This window comes from Haliotis asinina, chromosome 2 (assembly GCF_037392515.1).
Source record: "Haliotis asinina isolate JCU_RB_2024 chromosome 2, JCU_Hal_asi_v2, whole genome shotgun sequence".
Classification (NCBI taxonomy): domain Eukaryota; kingdom Metazoa; phylum Mollusca; class Gastropoda; order Lepetellida; family Haliotidae; genus Haliotis; species Haliotis asinina.
Window position 1 is genome coordinate 72,004,365 of NC_090281.1, and position 14,729 is coordinate 72,019,093.

General features: G+C 37.3%; 1 protein-coding gene across 5 annotated transcripts in view; it reads left to right on the top strand.

The window, feature by feature from the left end:
- Positions 1–1,098: 1,098 nt before the first annotated feature.
- Positions 1,099–14,729, top strand: part of LOC137274262 (C-Jun-amino-terminal kinase-interacting protein 4-like) — a 97,879-nt gene continuing 84,248 nt past the window's right edge. For all 5 annotated transcript variants that reach the window (XM_067807364.1, XM_067807367.1, XM_067807368.1 and 2 more), the window contains exons 1-9: positions 1,099–1,180; positions 1,876–2,705; positions 3,465–3,585; positions 4,277–4,347; positions 4,522–4,616; positions 5,467–5,753; positions 12,069–12,308; positions 13,209–13,290; positions 14,104–14,186. In XM_067807364.1, coding sequence (XP_067663465.1) covers positions 2,418–2,705; positions 3,465–3,585; positions 4,277–4,347; positions 4,522–4,616; positions 5,467–5,753; positions 12,069–12,308; positions 13,209–13,290; positions 14,104–14,186 — 1,267 coding nt within the window. In that variant the 5' untranslated portion in view covers positions 1,099–1,180; positions 1,876–2,417. The remainder of the gene's footprint in view (positions 1,181–1,875; positions 2,706–3,464; positions 3,586–4,276; positions 4,348–4,521; positions 4,617–5,466; positions 5,754–12,068; positions 12,309–13,208; positions 13,291–14,103; positions 14,187–14,729) is intronic.

Sequence of the window (14,729 nt, forward strand, 5' to 3'; positions counted from 1 at the left end):
GACATTTTGTGAAGAAACATTAACGACAGATATCAAACTTCCGAGGAATAAACTTCATACACCACGACAATTTTAGTCGTCTTGAGTTGATCAAAATAGACATCTGTCCCTAAGCTACTCATTAACATGATAATATTTCAGACATCATTATTACATTAAAACATTTTCTATTAGTGTAGTTGAAAACATACGGCTTTAAAGTTGAAATAAAAAGCGTTTTGTAGTAAAGACGTTTTAGTATAGGTCTTACGCCAACTGGTAATATTTCTTGTTTTCAACAGACTATTTTAGTACATATATTTTACACTATAACCTTCTAGCGCCTAACAGACGGCTTGGGTTGTCCGGGGTAACATGCCTGCTGAGACTGTTAACACTATGAGCGTTTACCTCGTGAGTGCATTTTGGCGCAATATAAATGCACATATTATTTATTATTATTATTATTACATACAGTTATAATACCTTCTTTTTTCATCTGACCACAATAGCCAGAGGACACACGTGTTCCATTCAGGGGCACATGTTGAATTGTTCTTTCACCAAAGCCTATATTTATACAGAAAGACTAACCTATTAATTCTCCATCAAAATCTGTTCGGTGTACATTACAACCCTATAAATTGTTTTACCCAATCACACTGGGTTTTTTTGATCTGGAGCAGTAAATTTCTTACTTAGGTCTTGCCGTGGTACAGCTGACACATCAGAGAGAAATCACTAGAGGATAAATTACAATATTAAAAAAAAGATGTATGTTATATATGTTATAGGTAATATTGCTTTTGACAAATACAAGGTGTCATTTTAAAAACGACCCAGTGTTATGATTTAAGGGAAAACAAGCCAACAAACAAACATAATTATAGCATTTGATAAAAATAGGATTTGAAACTCTCAACTATGGTCTCTTTTAAGTTGATTTGTTTAGACTTAAATTGGTAGGTAGTCATAAATCCTATGTCACTGCCCATGTTGTGTAGATCACACTGACTGTTGTCTGAAACAACGCATGAAGTAATCACGTCCTGTTTATCTTCAAACATCTGTAGCCATATGGTTCCGTTGTGGTTTCTGAACGTAGGTCCACTTGCCTCGCACTGGCAACTGACTCGATGTGAAAGCACTACGATCATCTTTGTCTTAAATATTTGCAGCTTTAATATAGAGAACATGGAGAGTAAGTATTGTGTGTATGATAATCTACGTTATCATCACATCTAGGTTAATTCACAAAGCAAACTTGTGTATGCAAAATGCAAAAGAAAAGCTGTGTTTTCACAGATTTGATTAGCATGTTGCAAGAAATTATAATGTTCGATGTGGTAACAAAATATACAAATCGTTTGGTTGGTATTTGATAAGCTGTAGAATAGAGACACAGTACTGAATAAGCTTTATTACAGGAACATGCAAACAAAAACGTTCGGCCTGATACTGTGTGATCAATATCTGTTTCCTATTCCCCGAAGCGTGACGTTTTCCTGTCTTCAACATATTAAAATTTATTCGTGACAATGCCCTTCAAAGACGTGACAATGTCGCTTCCGTTTAAACTTGACAGAGGTTCTATTTAATATAAGAGATGTAATACACGATTGTTGGTAACGTTATTTGACTCAGATGAATACTGATCATTGAAAGGTCATCCATTTTCCTTAAATGTATATATCCATAATTATAGCATTACCTCTCATAATGGCCATGCAAGCTGCAAATCTCTAACTGTCTATTTACTTAATGATATAAACAAATAAGAGGGGAATAGTTTAACCTTTACCACTGTCAAAAGAAAAGTGTCTTTAATTTATGCATGCCCATGAAATAATGTTGACAACAGGTTAACTTGTCGGCTTTGATGTAAATGTGTTTCAGCCCGAGGAGAACGCCCAGACGTCTAAACGATGACGCAAAGAGCCTGAGGAGTTGACCGCTGTCCGGGTGGTACTGTATCGTATGCAATTACCTTGCATTGTTTTGTTCTACGGCCATGGTGTGTTTTACGCCTGGACTTGCTTTAATGAATAAAAAAGAACCTTTGCGTGACATACACCCTTCGGCAATATGGTGATGGGAAAGTATGCAGACCAGACAATATTAGTGAAAATACACAGTGTATAACACTTCGTGTGTTTTCTCCTTTACGAAGGCTCATTAGCATTGATATAAGAACAATAGGTGTAAGGACAATAGTTCTTCATACGTCGACGATCGTCTGCGCATGCGTGATCACATGACCGACAAATTTTGCTTCTGCAATATGGAGGATCGTATACGTCAATAATTATGAGGGGATGAAGAGACAACCTTTCATTCTGTACAGGCCCTCGTGGGGTCTAGATTAAGCCACTCTTTTTGATAGGAACTTTGTTGATCTTTCCATCTGACCCGGTCTTATCGTCTGATCATTCTTCAAAATGGCTGAAACGGTGTACGGAACGGTTGAGGAAGGCCATGTCATGTCTGAGAAAGTGTCTTCTCTCGCAGCGACTATTTATAAGGAGTTTGAGCGTATGATGAAAAAGTACGACGAAGATGTTGTAAAGGGACTTATGCCACTTATCGTGGGTATTCTGGAAGCTTTGGATAATGCCTATTCCGAAAAACAAGAAGGAGATGTTGAGTGTGAGCTTTTGAGAGACGATAATGAACAGCTACTGACCCAATATGAAAGAGAAAAACAGCTGCGTAAAGCTTCAGAACAGGTGAGATATTTAACCCAATTGTTTGTTTGACACAACGCTTGTCACGTTTTCTGTGGCTTTGAACAAGCAAGAAAGGAGAAACGGTGACAATACCTGATCATCCATGCTAATATTTCGACAGGTGTCAATGACAATGTCAGTTAAGTGCAACGCTATGGCACCTAATTTATATTCCTTGATTACCATATATGAGTGTAGCAGCCTAATAGACCTATTTGTATCACACATGTAATAGTGGAATGAGTGTAAACACAGTGGTCATCGGTGCAGTGTGAAGTACAGTTTAAAGGTCAAATCTATGTTTACATTTGATGTGATGTCAGAGTTCAGCTCTCCTCGTCAAGCCATCAGACCCAGGCAAGAGATATGTAATATAGCATCAATATCCCATCCTGTAATTCCTTCCTATAGTACTCCCTACTTTTTCATGAGGAAATGTCACTAGTTCTTCCAGAAACTAATTATCCTTGGACAAGCAGGCAGAAGTTAGTTTCACACCCTGATTATGTATAACTCTGCTGTTCTGGTTTTAGTAAATCAAGATTGCAACATTGCTGCCAGTGTAAATAAAGTATAATAGTGCCAAAGCCTAGTCCCTTTTTTCAATGTTGACCTTTTACATAACAGCCTGTAACATTTATCTAGAGTAGTTCCAGTTCAAGTCTTGTATTAAATGTCTTCTGATATTTCTGTGGTCACAAGAATGTGCTTTGTACTAATTGATTGCATGACTCTATTGCAATATTTCTATTTCTTTAGAAATATCTTGAGATGGAAGATGCCGTGGAGGGAGAAAAGAAAGATCTCCAGGACAAAGTGGAAAGCCTCGAGTCCATTGTACGCATGTTGGAACTGAAGTCTAAGAACTCAGCAGATCATGGTGAGTATCTCAGTAATCAAGTAATATTTATTGCAGACATGCTTTGTGGATACTTTGTTTTACATAAAAATTCACTCAGTCTGATATTTTGACAATGACAATTTATTCGGTATGGAGGCCACATGATGTAAAGTACATTTAATATACAGAAATACAGTGTACAGTGGTGTACAGTTTAAAAGAACAGAGTTGAATACTGTAGATTTGATATACTTAGATTGGCAGGTTTCGTTTCAGGTAGTCTGATATTTTGATGTACATTTGAAATACGCTAGAACAGTACTTAAAATCGTTGTTATTACTTTCGTGTTGGTTGCTTGAGATTAATGAGGTTTTGAAAGTCAGATATCATAGAAGCAAAGGTAAGGGTCTCTAGGACCCGCCCTAATGTTTACGTCTGCATCATAAATACATCTAGGACTTGATGTTATGCAAATTTGAATGACATAGAATGCAAAATATATCAGGTCAGAAACTTTTACTTTATGAATGCCGATTGGTTGGAGGATTTCGAATCAAACCAAAACAAAGTAATTCAGAAATTTTCTAAAATTTTTCACTTTGCAAATAATATTGCCTGTTACATGACCTACTTGTCTTAATTCTATTGATTTCTATTGATATGAATCCACACATGAATTCATACTGTTATTGTTGAAAGAATATTCATCAACTGACTCATTCTTTTCAGTGTCAAGATTAGAAGAAAAGGAATCTGAGATGAAGAAAGAATATAACAAACTCCATGAACGATACACAGAGGTAGGAATCACTCATTACATCATCTGAAGTGAATTGCTTTTCCGACATTTTCTGCATGCAAGTGAAATAATTGTTATGTCGGCATTTATTAATTTTTTGTCTAGTAAAGAAAAAAAATGACATTTTCAATTCTGCTGATTTCCTGGGTTGCTGATAAGTTCTCAATGTTGACAGTTGTTCAAGACTCACATGGACTACATGGAGAGAACCAAGATCTTGATGGGAACTGATAAACTGTCTGAGCTGACTGGAAATAGTCCCAGAATAAAGTAAGTTATGTCTGGATACACTGGACAAATCCAATATTGTGTTACTTTCTAGTGATACATTGGTTAGTGAGGAGCCCAGGGTCCCGTTCCTCAAAGCAGACATAGCAGACATGTGTGTGAGTTACGATCATCTTAGCACTACAAGTGTTCTGTGTAACCCACATGTCGTGGGTAGGAGCTACATTATATAGAATTGTGTTCTTTAGACGTGTAAAATCAATTGTTATAAGATCTAGTTCCAAATTAGATTATGAATACCAAACAAATGCTTGTGGGTTTTACCTGAGTAATAAATGGTTATACCCATGATAATCACATCCCAACTGTGTGATGGTTGCTCATGATGGTTGATCCCTGGATTGTCTGGTCAAATATTTACAGACTGACAACATATAGCTGGAATGTTGCTGAGTATGGCATTACACAACAAACAAAAGAAATGGTTTTGACTTTAAGACTTTGTTCTTGCTTCCCATATAACTGACATGCTGCAATATAAAATACAGACTGTTCAATACTGAATTAATCTCCATTGTTCACTTGACTGCAGGGCTGTGGGGTAGCCTAGTGGTTAAAGCATTCACTCATATGCTGAAGGCCAATGTTTAATTTCTCACTTGGGCTGACTGTGAGAAACTCATTTCAGGTGTGCCCTGCAATGATATTGCTGGAATGTTGTTCAAAGTGGCATAAAACAATAGTCTTTTACTCACAGACTTGACAGTATGTATCATTTCCTCGAAACTGCTGGGCAACCAGGGCTATGTGATACAGCTGGAAGAATACCCTACCAAACAATCTTTTACAATTTACAATTCCACAATTCTTAATCAATTTTATTTTCTTTCAGGGGTGGGTTCCAGCTTCCGTCTCTGCGTCCTGTCAGTATGTTCGTACAAGGATCAGGAGAGACGCCCATTAAGTCTGACAGTTCTCCCATGAGCTTTGATCTGACATCACCACAGAGTGGCCGAGATTCGAATGTCAGCATCAAGAGTGAACTGAGTGACCTGGAGTCCCCCGAACCTGGCAGGGCCAGGATGTCGGAAACTGATTCCAAAGGAAAGATGACCCATGATAAAGAACAGCTGACTGACAACATCAGTGTGGCCGAAAGAAGCACCACCACAGGAACAAGTAGGAAACATGTTACTCCCATATACGCAAAACGTAGCCCACATCATAGTACTCCAAAGCATGGGATTCGTAAAGTGGGTACACCAAGCTCAGCCAAATTTATAAGCTTAGTTAAAAGATTTGGTACACCGAACTCATCCATATTCAGTCCTGTAACAACACACTGCACCCCCAAATTGGCAAACATCAGTACTGTTAACAAATTTGGTATACCAAACCCGGCCATATTCGCAAGTCCAGGAACCAAACACTGCACCCCAAAATCAAATCACTCACCAAGTCCACTGAACAAATCCACCACCCCAAATTCTGCTAAATTCACAAGCACGTATAACAAACTTTGTACCCCAAAATCAGCCAAAGGGTCACCCATTTATTCTAAAGAAAAGACTCCTACTTGGGCCAAATCCATCACCTCTAAACGTCCCAAACGATTTGGCATTTGCTCTAAGCCACCAGTCAAACGAATTCATCGAGTGAAGCATGCATGTAATGAAAGTGCCTGGCAGCATGGGCCGGTGTGGAACTATGCACCTTCAATGTTTGCTTTAAGTGTTGAGCAGCTGGAAGTGTTCTCCACGTTTAGTTAGTGCTTCTTCTTAAGTTGCCTCCCAGTGATTTGGTTTCTTTGCAGTTACCATTTTTATTTGGGGAGTCAAGAGATGTTTGTTGTTGCATCTTATTTCTGGTTATATGTCAAAGTCAGATGTATTTAAATAAGTACATGATTGTATATTCATTTTTGAAACTTTTACTGGCCCAATGTGTTGTTTTGGTTACTCTTTCCTTTATTTTAGTCAGAATGTTACAACCATTATCACTGGATGAAAGAGATTTGAGTGGATCGTGATTTCTGACCTGTTTTTGACAAAATGCTTCATAACCTTGGAATTTAATTATTCTTTGTATGTTTGAACTTTTAGAAAATAACATTTGACTTTGGCAGCTGAACAGTTCCTTTTGGATTGTTTACCCAGTTATAGTGCTACTTTGTTTTCACTCAGGTGCTTAGCACTGCTGTGTGTGGTGTCACCATCTTCTTGTGTATATTTGTCAGCAGATAGAGAGTCCTCTATGACAACTTGATGTTAAATGGATTCTGTCTGCTGGTAAATGTCCCCTTTGGGAAGCATATGTTGTCAATATTCTTTTTTTTAAAGGTTTTATTTCAATACTTCCAAATAAAAGATGTACATTGTGAACATGTTTATCACTGCAATTGATCTCTTTTTTCTTCACTCATTTCTCTCTCTTTTTCATCCTTCATCATCCCTAGCCTTATAGTGCTTGATTTTTCCATTTTCGTGGTATTCTGTCTTCTCTAATGTCTGTCTTGAGCCTTCTTATTGACCTTCTCCCATCTATGTTATTTCTTTGCCCTTCATTTCTCTTTTTATTGTCTTATCTAGTCATTTTTTCATGAAAAGGTAATCGCTGTGTTGTGTTCAGAAAATAAATCAGTTGTGAAGTCAGCCTCAGCATCATCATCATGATCATGATCATCATTGTGTCCATGTTGTTAACATCAGTGGCATGTTCTTTATCACCATCTTTTTGTCAAAGTCATTTTGTTCCATGTCCCACATATCATATAACATAATTCAAACATCTAAATAAATCATGCATACATATATGCATTGAAACCATTACCTTATGTCATTATGATTTACATCACATTATCAGTGATGTTGTTCGCAAGGAATAAATCTGAGTATTTCTTGAACTTGAACAGAAGCTGACATTGATCAGTGGACTAGACATTGGTCTCTTATGTTTGATTTTTAGTGAAAGGAGTGAATTTCATCAAATGTGGACCTCAGTAAGAAGCAGTTTATGAGTTAAGGGATTGGAATAAAAATATCATCACCCTGGTGCTGCTCTGATTTCCGGGGTACATGGATTGCTGTTTGTGTTACTCATGTGATCATCTGTGATCTGGTGTGGGTTCCAGATCACAGGTGATACAGAGGGTTTTGATGTGGATATGCCCCAGGCCTAATGTAATAATTGTCAAGTTCTCACTCACAAATTGGTGTTAGATGAGTACTGTGAAAATACTGTGGGAAAGCAAAGGTGTCAGTCTCATTAGTCCTATTGTGTAAGTGTGCTTAATGGTCTGAGGCGAGTCAAGTGTCCTGTAATGAGTCTGTGCATCTGATTTTTATAGTGGTCTTTTACTTGCCTTGTCAAGAAAGTAACTATTGGCAATCAGGGTATTAAGCATTTTTGATAGGCAGATACTGTGATTGAAAAGCAGTTAGTAGGATATAATCATTGTATTGTTTAGGACTCATGCAATATACAAAAAGTTGTTATCCTAAAAGTTGTGTCTGCCAGTATGGAAGTAAAAGAGTTTAGACTGAATGAGGGAGCAGTAGGGTAGGCTAGTGGTAAAAATATTGCTTCTCGTGCCGAAAATCTGAGTTCAGTCCCTGCATGGGTACAATGTGTGAAGACCATTTCTGGTGATATTGCTGGAATATTTGCTAAAAGCATAAAACTGAACTCAATCACTCAGACTGAATGGAATTGATGGCCTTTTGGTTTTAGTTTTATTTATTACCTTTTAAAACAGCTAGCTAGAATCTTTGTTGTAACATGATAGCCGGAAACGAACATATTACACCTTCGGCACATCCTATAAGGCTTAGGCAGGAATGATAGAAGAAGTTGCCATGTAGTCTGTGTCATCTGTTGAGAACTCAGCTGGAGATTCTGTCAGAGGTCTATAGTAAATCTGTCCTGTTAGTAGGTGCTATTATATAGGTGGATTGAACCTGTTGGGGGCTGATTCTAACCCCGGTGTTGGCATTGGTTAGTGCTAATTATCCTTTACAGTTGGACTCTTGTTAATCTCAACCTACAGGGAGTGCCAGAACATCTGGCAGATTTGCTCATTATTAGAAATTGATTAATTATAATCAAGTCCTGTTTGAGGTTTATTAGTGATTTTAGAGGCTCCTTTACAACTTTATGTGTACATTAATGGCTGCTAAAAAAACAGACTGGAATTAACAGGAATCCGGTGTTGGGCATTTACAGACTAGTTGTATTTCATTGATGTCAGGAACAATTATAAGGAAATGTTTCTATTTGTTTACATTATGCATTGCCTACAATGTTAAAATGTTCAGACTTGAAAAGAGAAGCAGTTGAAAAGATTTCTATATTTGTGCAAATTTCTCTAAAATATTGCATTTAGAATCTGGATGTTGGACAGATTATCTGTTGTTTTTTGTTCATAACTCCCATTACACATATATAAGTAATAAATAAAAAATGCAAAGAGTAAAATATTTATTATTTTCAAGTCATGGACAAATGTAAATTATTGATGGGGAGCTTACCTACTGATAAATCTAATTTAAAAATTTGGGTTCATGTGAAAATTAAACCAATACTACATGTTCTGAGCTCAGAATGTCACTGGTCAAATATATCAATAAAGATCCTTGTGAGCTGATGTATTGCTGAATACCTTCATCCGCAGAGGTTTGTTAGAAACTGGGAAATAATCCCTTGGGATCTGGTATCCGTGGTGTTAGCTGGTTATAGTACAGGCCCCATAAACAATTAATGCTCAGGCAGTGAGTACAATGAGGCTTATAGTGTCAGCTGTCCTGCTGATTACCTTTGTGTAGTTAATCAACTGAGTGGAGGTTGCTCCAGATTGGGCAGTTTGAAAATTCTTTTCCTCTGTTAAATGCAAGCTGCATTATGACACACTTTCTGTTCATGTGTTGGAGATTAGAGAAAATGTTAAACTTTGTGTTACGATGGTGAAAATGAAAACATTACATTCTGTTTATGTGCTGATAGCTATTTTCTTTGTTTATTTTAGAAGTAGTTTTCAGGTATTTAAGTGAATCAGATAAAGGCTGTATGGCAACCATAGTTACATTTTGAAAATAAATATGAATACCAGGATATATTTTCATGAAGAAAATAAGAATACGTAAGTGTTCCAGTGATTCTTCATGTCTCGAGTTGGTTATTTAATGTTTCCCCTAAAGGTTATGACAGTTGCTTAGTATAATGCTACAGAACTAACATTGCTGCTTGTTCTATGGATTTTTAGTAGGGGCAATCTGTGTGAAAAGAACAATCCTGTAGACTTGAAGATTAAGAAATGTGTAATCTGGGCATGTTCTGATTTGTCTAAACAGTGATTCATCCAAAATGGCTGTACTGATTCCCACATCCAGGTCCACCCATTCCTTGTTTGTTCCTAATATGCCATCATCCTGTTTATGAGACATTCGTAATCTTGAACAACTGGATCTATTCTCTGTGGAATGTTATATTTATGTGCTTGTCTGGTGGAACATTAAAGAAAATAAATGTCACACAGACCCTTATTGTTTCTATTGTCCAAAGGGGTGGTGGGGTAGCAGGTGGTTGAAGTGTTTGTTCATTACACTGAAGACCAAGGTTTAATTCCCCACGAGCGATAGTGGGAAAATTTTTCAGGGTTATTAGCCATTTCCTGAATTTAGAATGGGCCACCGCCTTTGTATCAATAGTAAACTCCAAAAGTTGGATAGGCCATTTTTCATTCTAATGTGCAAATGGCCCATGACCCTTGTCTTTCCCAATCCCTGAGCCCATTTTTGGTGTCCTCTGCCCTGATATTGCTGGAATTGTGCTAAAAGCGGCATAAAACCAAACTCACTCACTCTTTTCTCCCTTTACGCAATTCTGACAAAATATTGTCATATGTCTTGCTAAGTATAAATTTTCATGTCCTAGCCATAAATGTCTCCATTTTATGGTGATTATCACCCAGCTATGATTTCCTGTACATCAACTTTGCCATGCCTTCCAAATCTAGGTTTTGAACAGAAAGGGATTATTGGCACCTGGAAATTGGATAACTTGGAAAGTGACACTTCATAGCATGCTTGGTAGTAACAGGGATCCTCTGGGACAGATAAGAGGACCTACTTTGGGAATATCTTATGCAATTGAACAGAACATCATTGAAAAGACTACTTGCTGAACTTTGGGTTTTATTACAAACTATATGCTGTCAAAGGAGGTCATGCTGTGGTCACTCAAGATCAGTACTGGCCATCTCACTCACAAGCCGACTTCTTTCATTGATAGGTGTGTTGTATTCAATGAGTCACATGACAGAGAAATCTAATGTGATTGGTCGGTAACAAATTGCACCAGGTGCTTGTGGCAGATCCTTTTGTGAGGGTTGTTTGTTTCAGGTTGGTCATTATGCAACAAGTGTTAAGGTTACAAAGCTGATGCATATTGTGTGTTCACTGGTGCTGGTGCACAAGCCTCACCATGGGGTTGTCATCCATGAAGCAGCAACTATTTATAGGGGTTTGGTTATGGCCAGTGTACATCTCACCCAATAGTAATTACACAATAGAAGTCTGTTTTATGTACTCCACTGTTGTGTTTATGGCCTGAATCATAGGATTCCTACGCTCCTGCCATTGATTAGTCCTCCAAATAGATGTCTGAGAACAAATTCTGATTTCGTGTCTCCTGCATAGATGATCTGTCATTAAATGTCTGAATTCTGCCTCATGTCGGAGCTTTGTGTGATGGCCATAATTTCAGATACAAATCAAAATTACCACCCTGCAGGATTTTGATTTTCAAATCTTGGCTATTGTTCCAAATACAGCATTCTTTGATCATTTTGTGACAAAGTAGAGAGAGTCCACATATAGTTAAGTTTAGGAAACTCACTTCGTACATTGTTGGGAAATAGTTCACAATGGCTTAGTTGCCATCAGTTAATAGTGTTTATAGATGAAATAACAAGTACAAACTCTTCATGATTTAGGAAATATTCCCTCATATTAGAGTGTTCTGATTGGCACACTATTTTCATGTAGAAACTAGAGATGGTATTTTTACTTCTGAAATACTGTGATATTGTAGTTGGTTTTAATGTCCTTCATCGACAGGTCTATATAATTTACGTCTGTTTATGGTGAATTTACGTATTGTTTTTAAATATTGCCAATGTGACTGTAAATTTTAACTCACTCATTTAGAAACTGATCAATGCAAACAGCTTATTTCTTTCTAAATTCTAATTTCTTTGGTCAATACATTTGTTGTTCACTTACTCATTTCCCCACCTAGCTTGAATTCTTTTTCCCTATATCCCTCACCTCTTACTTTCATTCATTACTAATACCTTTCTTACCTACATCGTACAGTTCTTACCGAAATCACATATTTTTTGTTTTAACCATAAACTTGTTCTATCAGGTGTTTGTTCAGTTAAAATTGGTCTCTGTTTTGTTTATTTTGCTTGTATATTTGTTGCTGTTTGCTTGTCAGAAAAATCATCCGCCCCTGAGTCACAAACCCCTGATTCCACTGAGGAAGCGCCAGTACAACTGAGGAGAAAGCCAGACTCCTGTGATAACTCAGTATCTAGTGATAAAGACTTAGTTAGCACTGTGTCTAGTGGCCCTGACAGTAGTGTCTCTCAACAAGAACCTCATACTCAGAACAAGGGTGTCGAACGCTTAATATCAGAAGACACGTTTGAGGAAGACCCTATTTCTGTACCGTCGGGTGAGTTGGGGAGGGGGATGATGTGGCTGGTCATGTGTCATGCTGGTCATGTGTCTCGCTACTCATGCTACATGTGTCGAGGGTAGTGGCGGCTGTCAGCTTTACATGGATTTGGATGAGATACAGTGAAAGCAGCTACAAGCAGTGACATGTTCAAATTTGGAGCAGAAACATAGGGTTTCAGATCAGCTCAATCTCCTGGACATCGATTATCAGTCAAAACATCAGAAGATCTCAATTTTCTTTTTGACGTATCTGGCATTGAAAAATGTCCCATCAAAAGTTAACATTTACTAATGCTATTTGTCTCATGCAATGTCACTGCGAAGTTCTTGCGACCTAGTTTTATGTGTAAGTTTTGATTCAAGCAAACAAAAAGTAGCCTAGGCCCATTGTGTCTTGCTTGGCAATAATGACTATCACAAGACTATTAATTCTTTCTTTTTAGAATAAATATTTATAACATTAAGCCTTCTTTGATTTTGAAGGTTTACCATTGCACCAGTATCTGTAAGGGACAGTGTATGAGAACACCACTGACAGTTAACTCAGTTCTATGTCACTCCTGTAATGAGTTCACTGAATCTCATTCAGAGGCTTATCAGCTGTTGATGTTTGAACATGCATTGTCCTATTGATAACTAACAAAACAATGTTACTTTCTGTTAATGCTGCTCTTTGGTATTCTACCTGTTGGTGAGTAGTTTGAAGTTTGAAATCTTTGATGCAAAATGTTGAAATTCTGACTTAAATCAGAATCAGTTTAATTTGTGGTGGTGATGTACTTTTCAAATTTATTTAATAAGTGTGAGAATGAGTGAGTTTAAGGTTTGTGAATGAGTGATACAGAATGGGTCATTCTTATTGCAAACTTAAGGAAATGCAATGATTCTGTTTCAGGTTTGGGTGAAACCTTACTATCTATAGTTGCTTCCACACCAGAACTAGATGATGATTCATTTGGTTCCAAAAGAGCATCAAGGTAAGGCAGTTTCTAGCATTGTTACGTAAGAACGCATTCTATTGTACTGAAATCAGGGCTTGACATTCACGACATCCCCCAGGAATGGGTCTAGTGAAATGTTGACAGGACCAGTGCAGCTTTGATAGTGCTATCCCAATGTTCTAATAGATATTTAAGGCTGTCAGTATAATTGTAAGAGCCCCTTAGCAGGACCAGTAAGAATCTGTAAGGACCACTGATTTACAGAGCTCAAGATGTTTAGCTCATGTGGATATTGCACCCACTGTATTTTTTTGGGAGTGAGTATTATGAATGTTGAGTGGGTGTTTCATTTTCAGAATGAATCACTGATTTCAAATATTTGGGCATTTCAGTGATTTTTTTCCATATGATGTCATAGAGCAATTTTACTAAGCAGGCATGTACTGCTTTATGTCATACCTAATCTAAACTAACTTAAATAAAAAAATCACTCATACTATTCTGACAGTACAACACTAGTCCTATACTAACAGTGCAACATAATAACAAGTGATTCCTCTTTCAGTACACAAGCAATTTCTTTTTCCATATGCATATGTTTTAAACTGTTTGCATATCTAACATTTTAAATGCATAACTGGTGTGCAACCGTTATATTTCAATGTGTAATTGGAAGGTTTCTATGCATATTTTACCCGGATATGCAGCTTATGTGCGCCTGTGGTATTTTAAAAGTTACTGGTCTTGGGGTCTTGTTCAGGAATTTAGGTGAATGTCAAACCCTGGAAATTACACGTTTTAACTTGTGTAGTATGAATTACTCCTAGAACACAAATATGTTTGTTTCAGAAGGAATGATAAGACTATATTTGATGAGCTTGCTGGTGAGGGAGCAGACATTGCTGAAGTTGACTTTGGTGCTGATATTACCGGTAAGACACTTACATCAAGTTGGCCTCACAACTCACTAAGCCTAATTGGCAAAGGCAGGAATGTTTCCACCTTGCATTGTGCTGCAACTGATACAGTAATGAGAATACACAAACTAACTGTATGACCTTTGCATGAAACTCTAAGATGACCCATCTGAGACACAACTATTGCTCTTGTTGATTGAGAAGACTATTGAAGACCTAGGACTATGTGTGGTTCTCTGTGATGTCTATTTGCGGCACTTGTCCGATTCTGTCTCGTCTGCTTATGACTATGTTTTGTAAGTGTGCTGATTAAAGACAAATTGTCATATAACCAATCCTTCAAACTTCTGTGTACATCATCCTGACCTGTTACAACTTGTGATGTTTTCACAGTCTCCATACCTAATCCTTTTTGGTCATAAGTCTTTTGAATTGTAGGATAAATGTCAGAATTCGTATCACTTCATTTGAGAACCATACATATCTGGCCTATTTGCACAAAGAAGTCTTAGTTACTGACACCAAACAGACAAAGGACCCATTTCACAAAGTGATTTT